The 22,964-nt window shown below is 36.9% G+C and overlaps 1 protein-coding gene across 4 annotated transcripts in view; it reads left to right on the top strand.

Moving 5' to 3' along the window:
- The window catches only part of ADGRB3 (adhesion G protein-coupled receptor B3), a 721,557-nt gene that overhangs the window by 294,713 nt on the left and 403,880 nt on the right, over positions 1-22,964 (top strand). For all 4 annotated transcript variants that reach the window (XM_032864447.1, XM_032864448.1, XM_032864444.1 and 1 more), the window contains 2 exons: positions 8,116-8,280; positions 8,733-8,897. In XM_032864447.1, coding sequence (XP_032720338.1) covers positions 8,116-8,280; positions 8,733-8,897 — 330 coding nt within the window. The remainder of the gene's footprint in view (positions 1-8,115; positions 8,281-8,732; positions 8,898-22,964) is intronic.

Raw genomic sequence — 22,964 nt, 5'->3', positions numbered from 1 at the left:
ATATACTTGCTGTGAGCACCAAGCAAGCCCCTAACAGCACCAAATTTAGTTGTGTCAGACCAGTTCCTGGATGTCACCTTAATGGTGATTCCTCGTCTGGGATGATTTAATCATTTTCCCTGCTTCTGTTTTTAATGTTTTTGATTTTTTTTTAATACTCACATGGAGAAAGAAAAGTGTTAGACATAATGGACTGTTTACATTTTCTAGGTAGGCCCTTTCTTAAAATTATATAGATGCATATCCCCAAAATAAAATTGATACTGCATTTTCCAAAATTAAGTTCTTTAGGGAAATAAAATGTTAAATTCTGACTTCAAAGCCTCAAGGTTTATAGTGATTTTCTTTGTAGTGTGTTACTTCAGAGTAATATATATATATAAAGTATATATTACATATATATTATATGTATATATAAATTATATAAAGTTGTTGTTTTTTTCTGCTAGTTGAAAGATGGAAGGAACCAATGATTCAAGTTCAGTCCTCTTTGTTTCAGCTTTGACAGTTCTTATTCTGATATAATCTGTGTAGTAAAGTACAAATAATGTAGCATATAGGGGTAAGTAGTAATTGAGTGACAGACTGAAGACTAAAAGAAATGGAAGAATTATTGACAAATTAGTTTTCATTTATAAGCTGAAATAAATATAAATGAGTTTAATTTAATGATTCAGTGGCAAACACAGCAGTCTGGAATTCAGAAGACACAGATTAATGTTCAGTCCTAATCTTTAATTATCAATATTTACTTAAGCAACACATTCATCTTCTCTGTGCCTCAGTTTTCTCATTTGTAAAATGGAGCCAGCATCCATTTCCCTACTATCTCAGGGGAGTGTTATGTGATTAAAATAAGGTGAAGGAATCCTGAAAAGTAAAAAAACAACATAAAGTGGAGAATGTTTATCAGGATTTTTATGATAGTATTACTTTAAAAAGTAAAGGATTTGGCTGGGACACCTGGGTGGGTCAGCTGGTTAAGCACCTTCCTTCAGCTCAAGTCACCATGATCACAGGATCCTGGAATAGAGTCCCTGCTCAGCAAGAAGCTTGCCTTTCTCTCTGCCTACCACTTCCCCTGCTTGTGTGCGCTCTCTCACTCTCTCTCTCTCTCTCTCTCTCTGACAAATAAATAAATAACATCTTTAAAAAAAAATAAAAGTAAAGGATTTGGAAGAAATAGGTAAAATAAATTCAGGATATGATGATAGTTTTTGAGCTCTGTTTCTTACAGACAGCCTTAATCATAGACTCAAAGACATTTGTAGAGGAGGATTTCATTTTCCCTTCTACCCTTCAAAGACTTCCAGCTCGTTTAAGAATCAAAAGCTCAAAGTTTTATTACATGTGTGCAGAGGCCCGATAATGAAATTGAGACCTAAAGAAATGACCAAGGCAGGCAGTTTTTATACTTTTTAGACAAAAACAATAAATCTGTGAGGAAGTGACAGAACAAGGAAAACTTAATTTGGGGAGTTTCAATTAATAAGGAATTCTGAACAGAATTTGGGCCAGTAACAAGAGTTATTTTATAGAACCTTCCAGGCTCTAAATTTCCTATCTCTGGTGATAAGGATGTCTCTTTACCACCTAATACTGGGAGGGTACCTTTCACCTGGGAGATCTGCATCTTGCTTTCTGGAGACAAGGGACAGGGACATAATATTCTTTTTGCCTTGGTTGTTTCTTAAGTAACTTTTATTTAAAATAATCGACATGGGGTGCCTGGGTGGCTCATATGATTAAGCCTCTGCCTTCGACTCAGGTCATGATCCCAGGGTCCTGAGAATGAGCCCCACATCAGGCTCCCTGCCTGGCAGGAAGCCTGCTTTCCCTCTCCCACTTGCCCTGCTTGTGTTTCTGCTCTCACTGTGTCTCTCTCTATCAAATAAATAAATAAAATCATAAATAAATAAATAGATAAATAAATAAATAATCGACATGTCAAAGTGGCACATTTGGGGGTGGCCTGACCTTGGCCCATACAGATTACTTCTGCCTAGTTTGAATTAGGGACAAGTACACATGTAAGGGCTCATGGCAGTCTGTGGGGCTGAGCTGTGTCTCACTGGTAGTCCTACATTTGAGAATTGAATCCCTGTGAATCCAGAACCTCAACAGAGAGATCCTGTCAGGTTGTATTTTTCAGGTATATTCATAGTCTCTTACAAAACCTAAGAAGAAGGAACATCACCCAAGGATAGGTCCTCAGGAACACAGCTGGACCCAAATATCTCTGTTACCTAGAGCAAAAGGCTTCAGTCTTCTGTGAACCTAAAGTTTGATTCCTCAGCAAGTATGAGAGGGTGATGTGCCCACAATCCCTCTGCAGGGAACCCTTTCAATGAGGCCAGTAAGCAGGAAGATGCTAAACATTTGCCTGACCTTGGTTCAAAAGTCTCTGGTTGTCTCTGCATGAGAATGTTATAATTTGAAACTTAAATGTTACATCATTAACCTATTCTTTAATTAATTTGCAATTTGTCTTCTTAACCTTCTGGCTTATTGTGTGGCAATTGTATTCTCTTTGTGTCATTTCATACTTTTACCATTGTTCTGGTGATCTTCCAGTGTTTATGAATTTTAAAAAAACTGTATCTTTATTAATTTTGGCTTGCTTTCTTTTATTATTTAACTTTTTTCATGCAAACTTTGCCTTCACTTCCCAACTGTTTTTTTTTATTCTTCTTAACCTTACCTTAATAACTTGCTTCTATTTTTAATTCTAATTTTTAAATGATATTTCATTTTGATTTTTCCCCTTTTATGATTTATTTTAAAATGGCAAATGGGAACCAGGTTTATGCTCTCCAATATATGCCCAAAGCAAGAGGTTGGCTTTTGATTTTTCAGTGTTATACCATCAAGAGGTCTTTCTAGTTCCCTGAGTAACTCCCAACTCAAAAAAAAAAAAAAAAAAAAAATCTGAGCTTTCCAAATTTGCCATCAGTAAATCAGATAGCTTCATACCACAGGACAGAATTCTTCTCCCCAAACTCCTCCCTATTGTTAGCGTCATCAATCAGCAATAATCAACCCAAAAGAGTTGCCAAAATGGTAGCTTTATTATCCAAAATATTCATGGCTTTATCTTGCAGTGGTTTTTCTCCAACCTATTCTATATTGTCACCAGTTATTGGTAAAGGTGTGAAAATTGACTGAAACATGATATTTTCCTTAAAATGTATCAGAATTTAATTTGGCCTCTGTACATGGCAGACAGGTAAACACAATTGTAACTCTATATGTATGGCAGGAGGAAGTTCAGATAAAGTAAACCCCGGGAATCTAGCAATTTAACCTTTGCAATTTTAATTATTCTGGGTCCAGAAAATCTAATAATGTGTCACATTGCTGAAGCGAAACTTTAACTGTCCCCAGGGTGACATTGTGGTATAAGGAAGCACACTGCACTATGGGAAGACAGGCTGATCTCTCAGGCATTCTCCTGGCTTCAAAACACAGCCTTATTATTCTCTATTCTTAGTCACCTTTGTAGGATGGTTCATAAAGTAATAGGCATTTGCAGTTTCTAAATTGAAAAAATGAGACTATTAAAAAAATCCAACCGCAAATGTTTATGATGGAAATGAAGAGAAGTTGAAAAAGTCTAAGAAGGTGTTAAATCTTAACCTAGATGCATATTATAGAAGAAATTATGTACTTTAATACAGTATTTACTAAACAGTGCTCCAAAAAAGGGGGGAAAGAAAGGAGGGATGAGTACAATTCAAATACATCTGGGATGCATAGTTTCAAGGAAAGTTAATTTAATGTAGGACTCCCTGCATCATGATTATAATGCCATCACAAATTCAATGTGTCCAAAATAGGCATTTTGATTTCAGAGCTATATACCCCCAGGCCTGTTTGAATCCTAGTCCAACCTAGTTCAGTAAAAGGGTCCACCATTTACCCTTCTCATAAGCCAAAAATCTACAAGTCAACCTTGATTCTCTGGTTTTCTATATCCCACTACCAACCTATCAGCTCTACTTCTAGAAAATACCACAAATTCATACACTTCTATCTTGACTGATGAGACCATAATCTAAGCCACTATCACCTCTGTCTAGAATACCATATATTCTTGCCCCTGTACAATACATTCTAATCACAACTGCGAACTTAAGTGTTAAAGTATAAATTCTGTCTCATCGCTTCCCTACTTTGAAATCCTCTCATGGCTTCTGATCTTACTTGGTCACACGGATGACAGGGCCCTATGGAATTGGCTTCTGCACGCTATTGAGCCCATCTCCTGTCACTTCCCCCTTTTCGTGATCCCCACAAGCCCCAGCCTTTTCCCTTTTCTGGAATACACAAAACTTTCTTGACCTCAGGACTTGGCTCTTGTTTAGGGATTTTCACTGATCTTCACATTTCTGGCTCTGTTGGTGACTCAGGACTCCACTCTAGTGTGTTTTTTTTCTGAGAGGTGAGGCTGAACATACCCTATCACATTGCTCTCATTCATCTTGTCGCCCTTATAAAACTTCTGGCTGAAACTCTTGCTCATTCATTTATTTGTTTATCATCTGTCCCCACCACTCTCTCAGAGTATATGTTCCTTGACAACAGAGCTCGGCGGGTCTTTATCACCACAGTTTTCCCACACTCTAGTAGGGTCACTGTGTAGCTTCTTTTAAATCTTTACCTAGGAGTGCATTAGAAGATTCCAAGAAGAGGTCTGGAGTGTTTCCATTTTCCCAGATTATTGGTAACACTTTTCTGACCAAATGACAAGATGTTAGTCATCTTTCAATAGGAACACAGATTTAGACAGAAAGTTTTGAAGTATTTTCAGATTTGGGGGTTTGCAGTGATTCTGGGATGTATCTCTGACAAATGCTGGAAGTCTGTGGTACACAGGGGTGGGTGGGTGGTAAGGAGAAGGGTTGATTTTCTCTCTTGTCTCCATACTCAACCAAGTAGAAAGCAAACCTGAATACAAGGGCTGAAGGATTAAGAAGAGCATCAGATAAAAACAAACAAAAAACCAGGCCCTTCATTTCTTGTAGTACTTAGATAAATGGTCATAAAAAATATATTAAATAGATCCCATGATGAATGGTTTTTATTTTTAAACATCTCAACACTTATGCTTGAAATATAATGTGTATGTCCTTCTTGGAAATGCTTAAATGTCTAAGATAGAACTCTAAATTTCCACTTCTCAAAAATCCTCCACTTTTTCCCAATTCAGTAAAATAACACTCCCATTTCCTGAAAGATCTTGTGTTCCCTAAAAATAACACAATTACTGATTTTTTCTTTAAATTCTAGGATATTAAACTGGAAAAAAAAAGAAATAAAACAATGCCCCACATTTGGCACTAAAAGACATACTTTCATGTGTATATGTCCATTGTCTAATGCTTTAAATTAAATTGAAATATCTGTTTCTAACTTCTCAATTTTTCATTGAGAAAAATTCCCAGTAACTTTGACTTATCATTCTGAAGGAATATTGAGTTTTTCTCTTTTTCCTCAGTTACTTTGTCAAATTGAGTTTTCATAATGGTGCAGTTAATGTTTAATAAAAGGAACTTCTAGTTCTGAGTGTAAAATAGAACACCAGAAACGTCCACTTGGTATGTCTTCAGTTTCATTGCCGTATCTTTTCTGTAACTAACTTTATATGCAAAACCTTATGTACCTAATATACATGTTTTTTTGATGTTTATGGTAATGGTGATCATAAAAGGGACCTCAAAATGTCGCTCAAATGTCTAATGTTAACTCAATCTTGAACTTTAATCAAAACATAAAATGTATACATTGGAAGAAAGGACTGAACAACTAATGCTACAAATGTATGAATTTAAAAAAATATATATATATGTATATTTATCTAATGGTGATGCAAAGTCTTCTTTCAGGAAAAGCCTATTGAGCAAAACACTTTACAAATATTCTCATTTTTTCTAATCTCTTTTCAGCAAGATCTTTTCTTATTCCTCACCAATAATACAGCACCCTGCCAAATTATCTTCTCTCTGATTTCCACATTTGACTTACTCATACCTGACTCTACATCTTAGCTAGAAAGACTTATCCTGTCTTCTTTGCCAGTGAGTCTGTAACTGTTACATTCATTTAAAAAATTAAAAAGAGGGACTCCTGGGTGGCTCAGTAGTTAAACATCTGCCTTCGGTTCAGGTCATAATCCCAGGGTCCTGGGATAGAGCCCCACATCAGGCTCCCTGCTCCGAGGGAAATCTGCTTCTCCCTCTCCCTCTCCCCCTGCTTGCATTCCCTCTCTCGCTGTGTCTCTCTGTCAAATAAATCAATAAAACTTAAAAAAATTAAAAAGAAAAATTTTTAAAAACTACAAGTTTACCTCAAACCAGAATTCTCAAGGACATCACATATTCCTTTATTCTAGTCACTTAGCATTGAATCAGGTTGAAATCCCCTAATTCATCTTTGTTTATGTGCTGCTTTCTGAATGTTTTCAAAAATGTGAATACCTGTACGTTCTTTTGCCAATAGATGGTAAGGTGCATGTATGAATCTTATTTCTTACACTCTTCTAATAATGCCTAGGATAATAAGGTTTCATAAGTCTTTTCATTGAAAGGCAAAGTTCTGAAATGAAAAATGCACTCATCTCCAAAGCCACGCTAGAGAAGAAATGGACAATTTATAACATTCCATCGATTCACTAGCCTTTTCTTGTTTGTCTGGTGAATGGAATACATGGCCAGTAAGAGTCCATCATGTACTTTTATAAAGTAAAATGCTATAATTACATCAATGGGATGAATAAATTGGCATTTTGAGATTTTTAATCTCACAAAAGGTTTATTAAGTACAGCTAGATACCTATTAAACAATCTTCTTTTTTAATAGCCACCTGCAAGACCTGAAATTAGGTTGACAGCACTTACATATATTCTGCCAAGCTTTTTCGTTTGTTTGGATGGGTGGATAAGTTTTCACAGCAGTATTATCTTATGTTGGAACTCTGGATTTATAGTGAATTCTCTTTCACTGTAAGGAAACTAAGAACCATGGAATGATATAGGAAAAAGCAGACAGTCATATATGAGTGCATTTATAACACTTACATTCTAGTTTATGCTTTCTAAATTGAGTAAATATTTTTGCCCAATTCCTTTGTGTACTTGCATTTTGTGGTCTATGGAATTATGCCTTTGTGAATGTTGTCTCCTTTGTAAATTGTCCAAATCTCACCATATTAATCTAGCATAGTCACTCTAAGTCATTGTGATGACTGAAAGCTTTCATGTGCCATGTTGTCACTGCTTTTAACCTTTTATTTACTTATTTGTGTGCATAATGTAATTCTTCTCCTAAATTACAAGATTTTTGAGGGTGGAATTCATACTCTTTTAAATTCTGTATTTCTCATAATATCCATATGTTATTCCTCAATATTCTGCAAGGCTTACCTGAAACTTCACTTTGTCAAGGAAGACTCCCCAGGCCATCTAATCTCTTACTGTCTTGAAATTATCCTTTGAAGTAATGTTATATAATTTATTTAACATTTAATTAATTGCTTAATTCATCAGAGAGGTTCCTTCTTTAAAACATGAGCTCTATAAGTTCTTGATGAGTATTTACTGCGTTCACTGCTCTGTGTACTCCTCTCCTAGCCCAAGGTCTTGCATTGTTGAGTAATCAGTAAATATTTTGAAGCAATAAGTGGCTCAAAAGACTGGTGGGCACCTGGGTGGCTCAGTTGGTTAAGCAACGGCTTTTGGCTCGGGTCATGATCCTGGAGTCCTGGGATCGTGTCCCACATCAGGCTCCCTGCTCAGCAGGGAGTCTGCTTCTTCTGCTGACCTCTCTCCTCTCATGCTCTCTCTCTCTCATTCTCTCTCTCTCTCAAATAAATAAATAAAATCTTAAAAAGAGAGAGAGAGAGAGAGATACTGGATACATAAAAGGAAGTAGAAGTGAGAAAATAAGGTAATAGTAGTTGGGGGGGGTAATAAAAGATTAATGCCTATCACTTTCCATTGTATTCAGTTAGTGTCTCTCGGTTGGGACCCACCTCTAGGGTTAATTCTACTTTGTAGTTTCTCTACAGTCTTCTCTATTGGAACATCTCCTTACACGTCTCTATTTCTGCTTTGGCAGTTGACGGACAGTGGCAAGAGTGGAGTTCATGGAGTCAGTGCTCAGTGACATGCTCAAATGGGACCCAGCAGAGAAGCCGGCAGTGTACTGCAGCGGCTCATGGGGGCTCTGAATGCCGAGGGCCGTGGGCGGAAAGCAGAGAGTGCTATAACCCTGAGTGTACAGGTAAGGCCCGATTACTACATTTAAACAATGCCTGCCATTTATAAAATGTGATAGAACCATGCCAGACAGTCTTGGAATAATTAGATAATTATGTATTTCTGGTAAATGAAGCCAGTGGTACCAGAGTTCATTCTACTCTATATTACACTAATAAAGCAACAAAATTCTGGAGATTCTTAGATTAAAAATAGATGAAGTTGATAAGGTTTAGCACTGAACTGGCACTTTTTACAAGTAAGTTTCAGTGTCTCTTTGAAGATTCTGACAAACTTACATAAACTTGAGTTAATCATAGTGCTCTGTATTTGACTAGCAAGTTGAATGTTTGAGTAGGGTTTATTCATAGTGGTAGATTAATAAACGTTGAACAAACAGTAACGGTCCTCAGATTTTAAAATTCTTCAAAGAGTTGCAGTAGGCTACTGCCATTGACCATGACACATTTCTTTCAGCCAATGGTCAGTGGAATCAGTGGGGTCATTGGAGTGGATGTTCCAAGTCCTGTGATGGCGGCTGGGAAAGGCGAATGAGGACTTGTCAGGGTGCAGCAGTCACAGGGCAGCAGTGTGAAGGCGCCGGAGAAGAAGTGAGAAGATGCAGTGAGCAACGATGTCCTGGTAAGAACGAATTGACATGATCTCAAGGGAAGCGTTTTGTTACCGGGGGGGAAAAAAAAAATGTTTAAAATTCCCGTCATTAAGGGCAGTACTTCATCCATTGGAGGACCATTAACGATAAGTGGCAATTTACTTTCTCCATAATGTATGGGGTTTCCTCTGCGTATGTGTCCTAGACTATTTCTTCCATGGGTTTTTAAGTTATTTGCTGCAAAATCCCATTGAGAAATGTAATAATACAAAAGAAGCCACACTGAACAGTAACATGGCTACATAGGATTGAAATTGGTTTGGGGTAGTATTTTTTTCACTACGTTCATGAAATATTTGTTTACTGAGAACACAAAACCAGTTGCCTTCTATAATTTATAGTAGAAATAGAAAGACGTAAGTGTTAGATAGCTAAGTGAGAAAATAAAGAGATGATGTTGGAATTCAGAACCTTTTGAATTCTACTGTTAATTTGTCTCCATGTAGGACTTTGGACATGCCCATTTCCTTGCCCTTGTGCCATTTTCTCCTATGAGGAACATATTTTGAAATGAAAACATGAGGTCTTAATTAGTAGTGAAAGAATGGAAATGCTGTTACAATAAAGGATCTTACATATAAACATAGAAAAAAAAGTCAAAAATTGCCCAGATTATTGATTATATATTTTTAAGAAATCATTTATGAGAAAGATTCCTTCCAAATTGTGCATACATTTCATAAAATAGTATTGACACACTGTAGACTCAATAAATAAATGAAAATTAGGGTTTTAGAATGATATCATAGGCAAAGTTGCTATAAACATGCTAGAAAAATGATAGGATGAAATTTCCAAGTGTCACAGCTGTGTATGAAGGAATGCGGAACTTAAAGAATTCGAAGACCTTATTAGAGTCCTTTTGCTGCTACTAATGCTTTGTGGGCAAGATAGCTTATCTCTCTGTTTCTGGTTCCAGAAGGTATGGAGAGAAGAGCTGTTGAGTTTCCTTTTTGGTTCAAAAGCAATAGATTTCTGCTCTACCAAACATGACTACATCAATTTAGACAACAACAACAACGAAACAACACTAACCACAAAATAAGGCATTCTGAGAGAGAACCCTGAGTCAAAACTTTGTATTTCTCCATAGTCTGAATTCTAAAGACTTCTCACAGTCCAACGCTAATATCAATAGAAACTGGACTAAGAGTAACAATATGTCAGTAGGATTTTTTTAGAGCTTAGAAAAGATCTAGAATTAGCTTTGTTAATTCTTAAAGCCACACTATTCAGAATGATATATATGAAGGAACCAGCAAGTAGGATTTTATTGAGGAAACCTTCACAAGATAAGTACTGTGAAATTCCTCATGAGGTGCATAAGAATTAAGAATCATTTAAACAAGAACGTGTATATAACCAGAAAGAAATTTTATTAGGGCAGTAGTCGTAACTAAATAAGGCCTTTTAATATTTGAAGCTACGTAAACTAGTGTGAGCATACCAAGGTTCTACCTGTCTTTTAAACTGTCTTCATCTGCATATATAGAGTTAAAATGGTGTTGCTGCAGTCAAATTTACAAAGATTGCCACCTGCTGTTTGGAAAACATTTTACATTTCTATTTACTAAAAGGATGTTATACCTTATACCCTAGTTTTGTTTGCTGGCTTTCGTGATTTAAGACAGTGTGAAAAATTTTCATATAAATCCATAATTTTTTATATTTTTATATATGTGATATTATATATTGGTGATATATTTTGTGGTATATATATATTTGGTAATAACCTTAATGTTTTCATTTTACCATCTTCAGTAATATGATTTGAAATCCCCTGAAATCACCAAGTATATAAATAACATTTTCTAATTAAAATGAATTACTCAATCAGCTAAATAATCCACAAATGAGTGCTTATACAGGGGTAAAATGAGTTACTGTATTACCAAGGTAATGTCCTAAACTGAATCAGCATTATCCATCAAAAATTATACATGACTATTAATTTCAAATATGCCTCTGCCTCTGTATAGAGTGTTTTTACCAAGATAAAGAAAGATTTCCTTTCTATTTATTCTTTATCTTTTCTGTGTGCAGTCATCTTATTCCCACATTATTTTGTCAAGAGGGCAGAATTTATAAATAACTCAGTTTTCCATAGTGGATTTGATTTATATATTGGCATTCCAACCTCTTGCACAATTGCTTCTCTGTGGTCAATATATATTATTTTTGTATCCAGCATACTGGACTCTGAGAGTAATGGCATGTCAATAAGGTTTTTTACAGCTTAAAAAAGATCTAAAATTAATTTTATTAATTCTTTAGGCCATGTGAATTCAAAATGATAAGAAGCAATCCTAATTTCCGTCTTTACATTGCTCCAAATTTACATATTGACAATATAAATTGAGAAAACTTCAAAATTTTCTCAACAGTTACTAAGGCATTTTTCTATTTTTGTCACTGACAAAACCTCAAAAAATGCTTCTTTTAAGACAATGTGTTTTTTTCCTAATATTATTTTTCAAACTATTTATCCTTAATTTTTCTTCAGATTGTTGGAAACTACTAGTATTTATTTCTATGCTTCACTTAATTTGGATGCAAAACAAATTAATCAAGTTTGCCAAGAGACCCTGTGTTGTCAGGAAGGAGAAGTATAATATACACACATCTTTTTCTGGATAATTAATGAAAATAATGATTAATCATCTGGATTTAATCAAAAGCTGTTACGATGTCTACTGAAAGTGGAAAATGAAAAATATTTTCCCAAAGAGAATAAGATTTTTTTTATTGGAAAATAGATAAAGTAAACTTATGAAGAAGTATCATTACCAAAAGTATGATGTTATTTTTGTCTTCTTAAGAAAAGAGAATTAGAGGGATGAAAAAATTATAGATGTATATTTTAAATACTGTTAGTTGAGGAATAGAGTAGCTACGGGAAGGCAGTTAAGTTGCCTAACTTCTAAATTGGTCAAATTCACCAAATAATGATTTCATTGATCTCCATCTCATCGCACATCCCCAGACTTTGAGGGTTAAAATAGTAGGAAGGTAATAGCTTCTCTGATTTTGTGTTGCTACAATGTGAAAACATACTATTTTTAGGCTCTGTGTCCCCCCCCCCCACAATATTTCCCTGGTTAATATCCTTCAGATGGCAGATGTTGCTGATAAATTAAGCCTATGTAAACTTGTAGGCTTCCTGGGAACCTCCTTCCTCTGTTCCCAGGGGAAGAGCTGGATATTCCTGGAGCTCCAGTTCTTGGATCTATTATTATTTGGTCATTAAGAGTAATACTACTTGGGTCGTACCATTCATGATTAGAAGTTAAACTTAATTTATACATAAAATGTCCTTTTGGAGTTACAGATGCTTTATCTACAAATGGTGAGTAAGGCCTACAGAATGAATGCGCTGAGAAAAACTTGGGAAATAAGAGAGCCATATCATGAGTGTACCCAGTAATAGCAACTTACACCAGAAATGTAGCAATGATTGTGATATTTAACTCATAAGTATTCATACCAAAGGCAGTCAGCAGTAATGTTTGTAATCCCAAACTTGTGTTGAACATTGTACTGCATTCATATTTGAATTTGTGCTCTGTAATAAGGTGACTATAAAGTCCCCTCCTACCCCCGCTGCCGCCAATTTAAGAGAAAATGCCGTTCTGGGATTGATATTTCTTATCTCTATAAGGTTGCCGTCCAATGGGATATGCTTTCTTTGGAGACCAAAAAAGATTCCATTTGGTTTCTGAGTGATTTTCTTTTATTTAGCTTTGGTAGGAAGAATCACAAAGCTTGCTTATTTTGAACTCATGTACTCATTGTCCAGACATGTGCTTTCAAATTTTAGCAGACCTAAAAATCACCCAGAGAGCTTGTTAAAACACAGATTCCTAAACCAAACCCCCATAGGTTCTGATTCAGCAGGTCCAGTATGGGCCTTCAAATTTGCATTTCTAACAAACACTTAGGTGATGTTGTTGATACTGCAGATTACCCTTTGGGTTGCACTAGCCTATAGTAAAAATAAGTAAGTGAGTAAATAAATAAACAAACAAACGAATAAAAGCTAAGTGATAAAATTAACAGAAGAGTGGAAGACTGACTTCTGCCTCAGCTACACTGGTCAAAATTGAGATATCTCCTGAACAAGATTGCAGAATTTTATTTTGTTTATACCACTTCATAAATACTGAGGGATGGTTCCTGTAATCAATTAATACAGACAATCCATTTCAAGTCTCCCTAGCCAACTCATTGTTCAGCCAAAATAAGATCTCTTTATACTTGTCACTTAAAAAAATACAACTATTAACTAGTCGTTGTGGACAAAATGGGATGATTTACTCATTTTCAGATTTTCAGTTCTTCAATTCTGCTGTTCCTGTTCCATGGAGACAGAGGAAGCAACTTGAGTATCACTGGAACACGTTTGGTATAAAGTAATGTGCTGTCAGGACATAGACCTTCTGTAGTCCTGCCATCCCATCCCCAGCAACTCTTTCTTTCATTAGGAGGACATTTTCACTGCCCCTTAACCTCCAAGGTTGTTTGCTACTACCTGCTTACCCAGGTATATAATATTCGGAGTGGGGAGGACAAGTGTCAGAGAGCAGGATGAGGTCCTAGCTCACACAGACTTATTCTTTCCTCAGTTCGCATTTGGAGGAGTGGTGAATTGATCACCATCGCCACATCTGTCTTTTAGAGAAACGTTTAACAAGTTCATAAGTCAGTCTTCTAAATTGTATGGACCACTGTATTTTTAAGCTAAACATAATCCTTATTAGAAACCCAAATATGGGGGCGCCTGGGTGGCTCAGTGGGCTAAAGCCTCTGCCTTCGGCTCGGGTCATGATCCCAGGGTCCTGGGATCGAGCCCCACATCGGGCTCTCTGCTCAGCGGGGAGCCTGCTTCTTCTTCTCCCTCTGCCTGCTTTTCTGCCTACTTGTGATCTTTCTCTCTGTTAAATAAATAAATAAAATCTTAAAAAAAAAAGAAATCCAAATATGTGAGTGTAAAATTTACATTTCCAAAGAGAAAAAAAAGTATACTACTCTGCACTGAAATACTCACATACAAATCACATACATTTTTCATTCCAAACCACAAGGGTAATCACTAATAGTGGTTTTAAAAAGCCCCGACTCTGTTAAGATTTTTATTTTTCTATCAAATGTCCTATGCTTATCCGGTAAGGAATTATATTCTTACTTGTTCAGTTCCTAAAGGTTAAGGCAAATGTTTTCACTGGAGATTTTGGGACATTGCAAACAATGTTGCACCCAAGCGTTCACGCCAGTCACTCACCTAAAACCAACCTCTGAGTTCTTTTTTGACAGCAGGTGGCACCTAGGTATTGACTTCTTTCATCTCAGAGTTCTATTTGTTCTTGCCAGGTCACCTCAGATACATTCTAAAAAGTAGGGAAATAAATCAGAACTTGAAGATACCCCATAGGCAAGAGAGATCACCTGTTGCTTAATAAATATCTAAGAAAGCATCTGATCCTCCTGAAAAACATGGGTTTTATTACCTACTCCAGTCCACAGTTCTGCAACAAATCAGCTAAATTTTATAGGCAGAATTAAGGAAGAACTACTGGGGTCTAAAATAATCAATGTGTATACCAGAAAGTATTACATGTCCATTATTCAAACCTGTTACTATGGAGTTAATAATTGTCATAATTTGTCTTATCGGGTTGCTCGTCAGATAAGACTTTGGGAAAACTCTCACAATTTCTGTCATGGCAGAAACCTAAAAAGCAATTTATTGTAATCTTCTATTACCCTACCTGGTCCAATTTAGAAATATTTGGTAACATGCTGATCATTCTCAAATTGAAACAGAAAAATTAAGCTGCACTTTTTACTATTTGTTACTTCTTCATTTCATCTGACATTGTTTTAAAATAAAAATAAATGTGTGTTAGGAACCACTTAATACAATTAAAATCAATGCAATTAGTAAAACTGCTTTTTAGGTTTAAAGTTTACCAAGACACTATTTTTATTATTATTATTATATATAATATATATATATATATATATATATATATATATAATTTTTATTAGTCCTTGACATTTCTCATCCTCACTTATTTCCCATTCCTTGCATGTCCTGACTTACGAATGACCCTAAGATCCTGCCCCCGGTGTTCTTTGTTGTTCTCTCTCTCTCTCTTTCTCCCCTCCCCCCCCCTTATTCTTGACTTTAAATCCATTGCTGGGTAATAATTCTACCTACATTATTCATTACTGTCTGTCCAGTCCCCTCATTTCCCCACCCTGGGGAAGTCCTGGCAAAGTCCTCTCTCTCTCTCTCTCTCTCCCTCTCTTCAGCTATCACTTGTGAGCAGCACCCACAAATCTGCATCATTAGGTCTCATCTCCTGCAAACACCTGACAGAACTTTCCAGATGGGTTAGCCAATCATCCTCAGTGTCACCAGAAGAGCTTTTCTGTCTGACCACCAAATCCGTCTTGTCATCTGAAGTAATTTCTACTTCTTACCTTTCCTAGTGACAGATTCCACCACCATCAAGTCTTCCTTCAAGGACCCTGCTTTTTTCTTCCCCTGAACACCACCTGCTAGTGGGGAGGGTCAGTGAGACATTAAGAGCCTGGGATGTGGAGTCAAAGTTTGGCTTTGGGCCTCAGTGTCCTCATATGTAAATTGGGGATGATAATATGTGCTCAGGGGATCATCTCATGTGTAAAATGCTATAGGTAATTGAAATTACTAAATAATTCTAGTTCAGGTCATCTTTGTCCATTAACCATTTTATTGCAGCATCCACCTTTTCTAATCTCTTCCACACAAGTTTATCAGATTCTTCTCTGCTTTTTGACCTTAGTCATGGACTCACTTGCTTAAAAAGAAAAAAAAAAAAATGCTATGACTCCTCATTACTTGCCCAATTCAGTGCATATTGGAATCCTTGGGATTCTAGTATCCGCATCTATCAGTTGATTAACTTTCGAGGGTCGTCATCCTCTACTCATTTATAGATAAAACATATACAGAACATAACGGATCCCATCCCTGGTTCCTGGATATGGAAGCACACATTCTGTCCCTACTCTGCTGTTTGCACTTATGCACCTGGGCTCCCATCCAGTCCCGGTCCTGTCTCCGCCTTCACCCACTGACATGTGAGCATCTTGGGAGCTCAACCCATTAAAAGCTGTCTCCTCCTTTAATCATTCTTATTTCTCCCACAATTGCATGAGTGCTTTCTTCTTTGAACCTCTATAGACTTGCTTTGTGCTTCCCTTATTATATATTGTTATTACATTTTACTGTTACATGTTATTATATCTCTTAGCTAGAATTCCAGCTCATTACAGATGAGTTACCTATTTTCAGACTCCCAAATCCCTTTCTCTGCATTGAGCCTAGTTGAATGTAGACCACTAGACACATGCTCTTTTGAAAATTTTTATTCCATATCATAAACATTGTAATGGGACCATTTGTAATGAAGTACAGTATACAATACAAAATACAACAATTTGTGTAAAAGCATGTGAATGAAAACTTCAAAATGACTATGATAGTAATTCCTTACCTTTTATAATCATTTTATTCTCTCAAAATGCTGTTAGATTACCTAAGTAGAATTTGAATAGACATTTTTAGCACACATACTATTTTTACTCTGTAGTTAAAATTTGTGGCAGGAGCTTTCCTTCTTTAGAAATAAGTCATTGCAATGTTGGAGGTAAGAAAAATAAGTATTTTTATAGCAAGTTCCTCGATTTCCCCAAACCTCAGCCCTGCATATACTTTTAGGCCAGAGCTCCTCAAGGCTGTCTCCTAGCCACCTGTCAGGCTAGGACTGGTCCCAGGTATAAACAAATAGAGATTCTGAAGGCCTCAGGGCAGCTGGCAAGACAGGAGGATGTGGCCGGCAGCCTCCAGCCTACAGTAGTCTTGCCCGTTACCCTAGTGTGCCTCCAAATGTTATCATTTTCTACATGTGCCATGACCTGGAAAAGGTGATGAAGCAAGGTTATCCTCAACAGTTCCTAAGATAATATAGAAAGGCAAATAAATGCAATGCTCTAGCAGCGTACCCAATATAAAACTTGTCTCACTTAAGGTTAGTAAATAGTCACTTAGAACTATTCCTCACAATTAAAGTTAGCTATCTTTATTATTATTATTTATAATAATAATAATATTATTATTATTCTTTTTAACAGGTTGGAATTAGAGTGACCTTGTCTGCTAAATTGAAGTACAGGATTAAAACTAAGTTATCAGATTTGTTTCTAGGGTATATATGTATAAACACCATCCAGTCTTCAAACAGGCAATGAACACACATTGTCTGCTAATGAATTTAAAGTTTGTGGTTTGCTATCTCCAAGACTTAAAGAAAAACTTTTGCAAAATATATAAATACCTTGTTTACCACAACAACAAATGCTTGGTGATACTCTAAGATTCTCAGAGAATGGACCAAGAGTCTTGTTTGATTGACACAGGTCTACAGACCACCTCCTCGAGCAGTGATTTTTCTAATGCCTTGGTTTCCTCATGTTTAAAAAGAGAATAACAATTGTATCTACTTCATTCTTATTATGAGAATGAGATGAATTTAAAAATGTAATGCACTTGCAAGAGTGCTTAAGTCACAGTCGTACATATTGCTGTTACAATTATACATTCTTTCAACTTGACACTGATAAAAACCATTTCTATGTGAGGAATGCTATTACAAAACATGTTCGATAAGTGCCCTTCTTTTCCCCTCAGACCTTAGCAGCACCGTGAATTCTTCTCATGGGTGTGTTCCCCTGCTGAAATTAGAGCTGTAAGCTATGTGAACACAGAGACCAGATCTTTCTCATTCACCTCTGCATCCCCCAGCACAAGGAATTCCCAAAACATAAGAATTAATGAATTGCCAACAAGTGAAATTTGAAATTGGGGTCACGCGTAGTATATGGTTTTTTTCCTCCCTCCTCTCCTCTCCTTTCCTTCCTTCCTTCCTTCCTTCCCACCTACCTACCTACCTTCCTTCCTTCCTTCTCTTTTTTTTTTTCCTGCATGCCAACTCTACAGTGTAGAATCAATTTCTCTTTAATGCTGAAATTCTAGCATAAGGGTGAAAACTAATTTTCCACATCAAATTGAGTTAAGCCCTGTATAATTTTTGCTATTTTTAAGAGACAGAAAATTAGTTTGAAGAGACAGATTAACAGCTAATCACTAGGTAATTGCTACCTTGTTTTAAGACAGCATGCTAACTACATACTTGTGACTTCAAGTACAGTTGTATCTTACAAATGGGTTTTTATGCACTAGCGATAGCAAACAGTGGGATCTTTCAGCTGATGAACAGAGTTGCTGTTGGCACAAAACAACAAGAGTCCTTCATATTGCCCTACAATAATATGTTTTTATTTTGAGCATACAGAGTGATGTGAGCTAATTGTGTATTTTCTAATTTATAAAATATACATAGGTAGCATTGAACCGGGAAAAAAAACAAAAAACAAAAAACTTAACCCAAGTCTCTCTCTTTACCTTATCTTTTTGTCTTGAGCCAACACCAACTACCTTTTTGATAATACCAAGAGGTGCTCAGATACTTCAAATTCAAAAACTATTTTCAGCATCTATCCTCCTAACCAATATCTTCCTCAAGTGCTCTAACTGAAGCTGTGGCACAGCAGTCACTCTTCCTAGACACCTGACTTTCATCTTTTATTTCTCTTTCTTCCTCACCTCCTGCATCCAGCCATGGAGCTGAGCCCATTCTCTGTCCTAGATAGATTTTTGAATCCACTTGCTTCTCTTCTCATTGCCACTTCCCGTGATGCCATGCCCTTTCCCTAATTACCCCATTTAGATTGTCACAGGCCCCGCCTTCAGTCTCACTTTCCTTCAATCCATTCCCCAAACTGCATGTATAGCATCCAACACATTATAATAAATTTTCCCTGCCCTTAAATTGAAACTCCTAGTTTATCTTACCATTTGTCACCCCTCCCCCTCCAGTAATTACCCACCTCTACTCATCCCAACTTTGTACTCTAGCCATTCTGATTGATTCCCAGTTTCTCGGATATACCAGGTTCTCCTTGCTGCCTGGATTTTCCTGCATGTGGTTCCCAAGGCACACTTTCCACTTCCTCGCTGACCAACTCCTAATTATCCTTAGACATCCCTTCTGGAAATCTGCTGCTGCTATACTCTCCCCCAAAGTACTCCTAGAGCAACCAGGACTTCTCAGATCATAGTGGGCATCCGAGTGTATTACAATTTCTCCTCTTATTGTCTCCCTCACCATCTTGGTAGCTAAGAGACCCTGATTATTTTTGTTCATTTTCTTTATGTGCAATATTTTACAAGGTGATAGGGACATTATGAGTGCTCAATAAATATTTGGAGAATGAATGAATTCCACAAGATGCACTGAGAAGAGAAGAAGGTTTCCTACTACTGGGGACTTCATAAACCTAAGGTGGAAGAAAATAAATTCTTGTTTAATATCTAGGCTGTTTTGCTTTTGGTATGAGCATAAATACACCTGTTTTCTGAACTAAACTCTTCAAAGATTTAATCTTCAATGAATGCCAAATGACTTTTGTTATATATTTAAAGCAGATGGGATTTGACATTACTACTAAAACACTGAAAATCCTACAGATTTGAAAATCTGAGTGTATGATTCCCTTATTATCTTCCTTTCTTATTATTTGTGTACTGTGTTTCCATCTATAAGAAGCACAATGAATCCAAAGTGCTATGAACTGATGTGGAAAAATACAAATTTGTTGACCTCTTTAAGTTTGAAAAATTACTGTGATATTGTTGGTTTGTTTTGTTTTTGGTCTGGTTGAGGTAGGCCATACTGATTTTCATTAGGGAAATGGAAATTAATAATTGATCACTGTGGTTGGATATATACAGATCACACTGGAGAATTCTGGACAGGGTCCCATGGACTCTTACCAAGTCAAACACAGCCCTACAAAAGTCAACCTTTGTCAATACTTTGTACCTTGGAAACCCATTTTTGTTAATTTTTAAGTAAACTATAGGAATTTAACCTGTAGTAGGTTAACCTCCCTCTCTTACTTTTCCTAAGCGAATATTGTTAACTTACTGCTCACTTAAACACATACATGCACACACTTACACACTGTCCTCAGTACTTTGCAGAATCATCCTCATTTTCTGTCATCTTTAGTACTGAAGTAATGGAAAAATAGATCTTTTTTAAAAAATATATTTTTTTATTTATTTGAAAGAGAGAGCATAAGCACAAGCAGAGGGTAGGAGCAGAGGAGGAGGGAGGTGCCGGCTCCACATTGAACAGGGAGCCCTATGCAGGGCTGGATCCCAGGACCTCAAGGTCATGATCTCAGTGGAAGGGGGATGCTTAACTGATTGAGCCACCCAGGTGCCCCAAAAATAGAACTTTTAAAAGTATTTGGTAATTTTTGGCTTAAAATATATGAGTATATCCATAGGCATTCACCTATCATTTGCTAGACTCCTAAGTACGAAATGCTCTAGGAGTGAAACAAAACAGAAAAATTATTGTCTTCATGGTGCTCACATTCTAGTAGGAGAAGACAATCAATAAACTAATAATAATGATAATAATAATAGTAGTGCAAAATAAGAAAGCTAGTAAAAAAGGCGCAGAAGTTACAGCAATCGTTTTGGAGAAGACTAAAGCAGAGGAAGGTGTAGGAGTGTTTGAGAGAAGTCAGGAAATCCCTGAAAAGGCAAGATTTCAGGAAAGATGAAAGGCAGTGAAGCCAAAAACCATGCAGACATTTGGGCAGGAGAGGGAGGGCTATCCTAAAAAGAAAGAGCGAGTGCATGGGCTCTGAGGTGGAAGCCCCCCTGGAAGATTGGAGAAGCACCAAAGGGGTCAGTGTGGGAGTGGGGGACGGCAGAATGTGGAAAGAGTGGAGGCTGAGGTAAGAGGCCAAGAGTGAAAGGTCTTGTAACTGAGGCTGGTTTTATCACTAAACGTCGTACTTACTGAAAAAGAAGAAATTTTATTTTTCCTCAAGTATTGTACCTTAAAAAAAAAAAAAAAAAAAGGCACTGACCCATATTCCCTAGCTGACAGTTACTACTTCAGCCCACCTTAATTTTGAACCTCATCAGTTTCAGCTGCGATCCGGGTGAACATTTCACCCTATTGGCCCATCCGTGCCATCTAGTGGTTAATGCTTGCAATTACTAGAGTTTCTGACCACAGCCGACGGTGGGGGAAGGGCGTAGGGAAAAAGGCGAATTTTTGACAGAATAACAATAGGTGTGAAAAGCTTTCTGAAACCACAAAGGGGAATAAGAAGTCTAGGGCGCAAATTGCTTCTTCATTGCTTTGTGTCAAGATTAAATCAGAAACAAAATTGAATGCTAGATTTCACCAGTGGAACTGAGTTTAAAAACACTGAAAAACAGAAAAAAATACAAGTGAAAGGGGTTAAAAATGAAGAGTTAATGAGGGAGATTTTGAACAGAAGTTGGATGTGTAAAATGAACCCCAAAAAAGATAATTAGGTGTAACGGTACTAATAGGTTAATTGCTGGTGTATCTTCATTAAAAATGGACTAGTTGTTTTACACGGAATTCAATTATGTAATAAAACGTGCATGATGTAGTTTGTGAGTTTTAACATTTATTATGATTTTCCTTTTTTTCCTATTCTAAAGTAGTTTTGGCGACATTTACAGAAACACTGGAGAATGTGACCTCGTGTGGAATATTTGGAGGATGACGATTAATTCTGTGTGGCTGGTGCATAGGAGAATAAATAAGAGCCATAACTGGAATGCGAGCTTTGAGCTTGCTAGAAGGGCCTTTATTTATCACAGAGAGCAGAGTTATCTTTATCCTGTCAGTCCTGGAGAAGCATGGAAGGGTTTTAAGCAGCAAGTTATGGGATTAAACTTCATTTTGGAGATTACTTTGTTAATATGGCATGAAAATTGGATTAAAGGTAGAAGATACTAGAGAATAAATAGTTCCACTTTATACCCAGTTCTTCAGCTCAGAAGAAAGCAGGCATCATCCTTAACCCCTCAGTCCTTCATTCGCCACATTATTTAGTCTACTACTTTCTAAATTTATCTTGTTCCCACCTTTTCTTCGTCTTTAAACATCCTACCTAAAGCCATCTGATCATCACTGATGCACTACTCTCACCTCTTGGATTGTCTTGCCCTACCTACTGCTCTCCGATCCCTGTTACCCACAGAAAGCAAACCAATCTTCTTAAAGTTAAAAATTGAATTATGTTGATCTTTTGTTTAACTCTTCAGTAGCTGTGAAGCCCTGTAGGCACTAATGTTAGCCTGTCTTCTAGCCCATCATCACTCCACACTTCTCTTAAAATTGTTCCCTCCAGCTCCACTGGTCTCAGGCCCCAACCTCTTCTCCACTTCCAGGCTTTTGCAAATACTGTTCACACTACCCAGAGTGCTTGCTGCCCCTGGTACAGTCAGTCACAATTAAGTGTCACTTTCCTCCAGGAAGCCTTCTGTTCTTCAAAGTTTAGATTGAAGTAACATTCTGTACTTCCTATTTGCAGAGGTTATCATAGTTATACTCAAGTAATGGTACATGTAATTGTTTGACCTCTGCCTCCTCCCTTTGACTGAAAGCTCCATGAGACAGAGAGTGCTGCTCTCATGCACCATTGATTCTCCCTAGAACAGAGCCTGGCATGTGTCAGGTCAATGCCGAATGAACCAATGAGGTTGTTCCCCTCATTCAACTGGAATAGGATGGTCGCTTGGGTAAACAATGAAATTAGAATCGTGGTAAGTTAACGAGAAGAGAACAATCCGTAGAAGATGAATCTTATGGTTTCAGTTATGCTCACAAGATTAGAGACACCATTAACAGAGTTAGGGAATACAAGGAGAGGAAACAAGCAGCATTATGGAGAAAATGGTAGGAGTTGAAATGTAGGCAGACTGACTCCGAGATTTCTTTGGAACAGAAAGAACAAGCAGTAGGTAAGTGTCACTCAGCATTTGGATATGCCAGTCTAAAGTTCAAGAAAAACATCTGAACCAAGGA

Source organism: Lontra canadensis, unplaced genomic scaffold (genome assembly GCF_010015895.1).
Source record: "Lontra canadensis isolate GAN:19392208 unplaced genomic scaffold, GSC_riverotter_1.0 scaffold27, whole genome shotgun sequence".
NCBI lineage: Eukaryota > Metazoa > Chordata > Mammalia > Carnivora > Mustelidae > Lontra > Lontra canadensis.
This window is presented reverse-complemented; position numbering and strand designations above follow the sequence as displayed.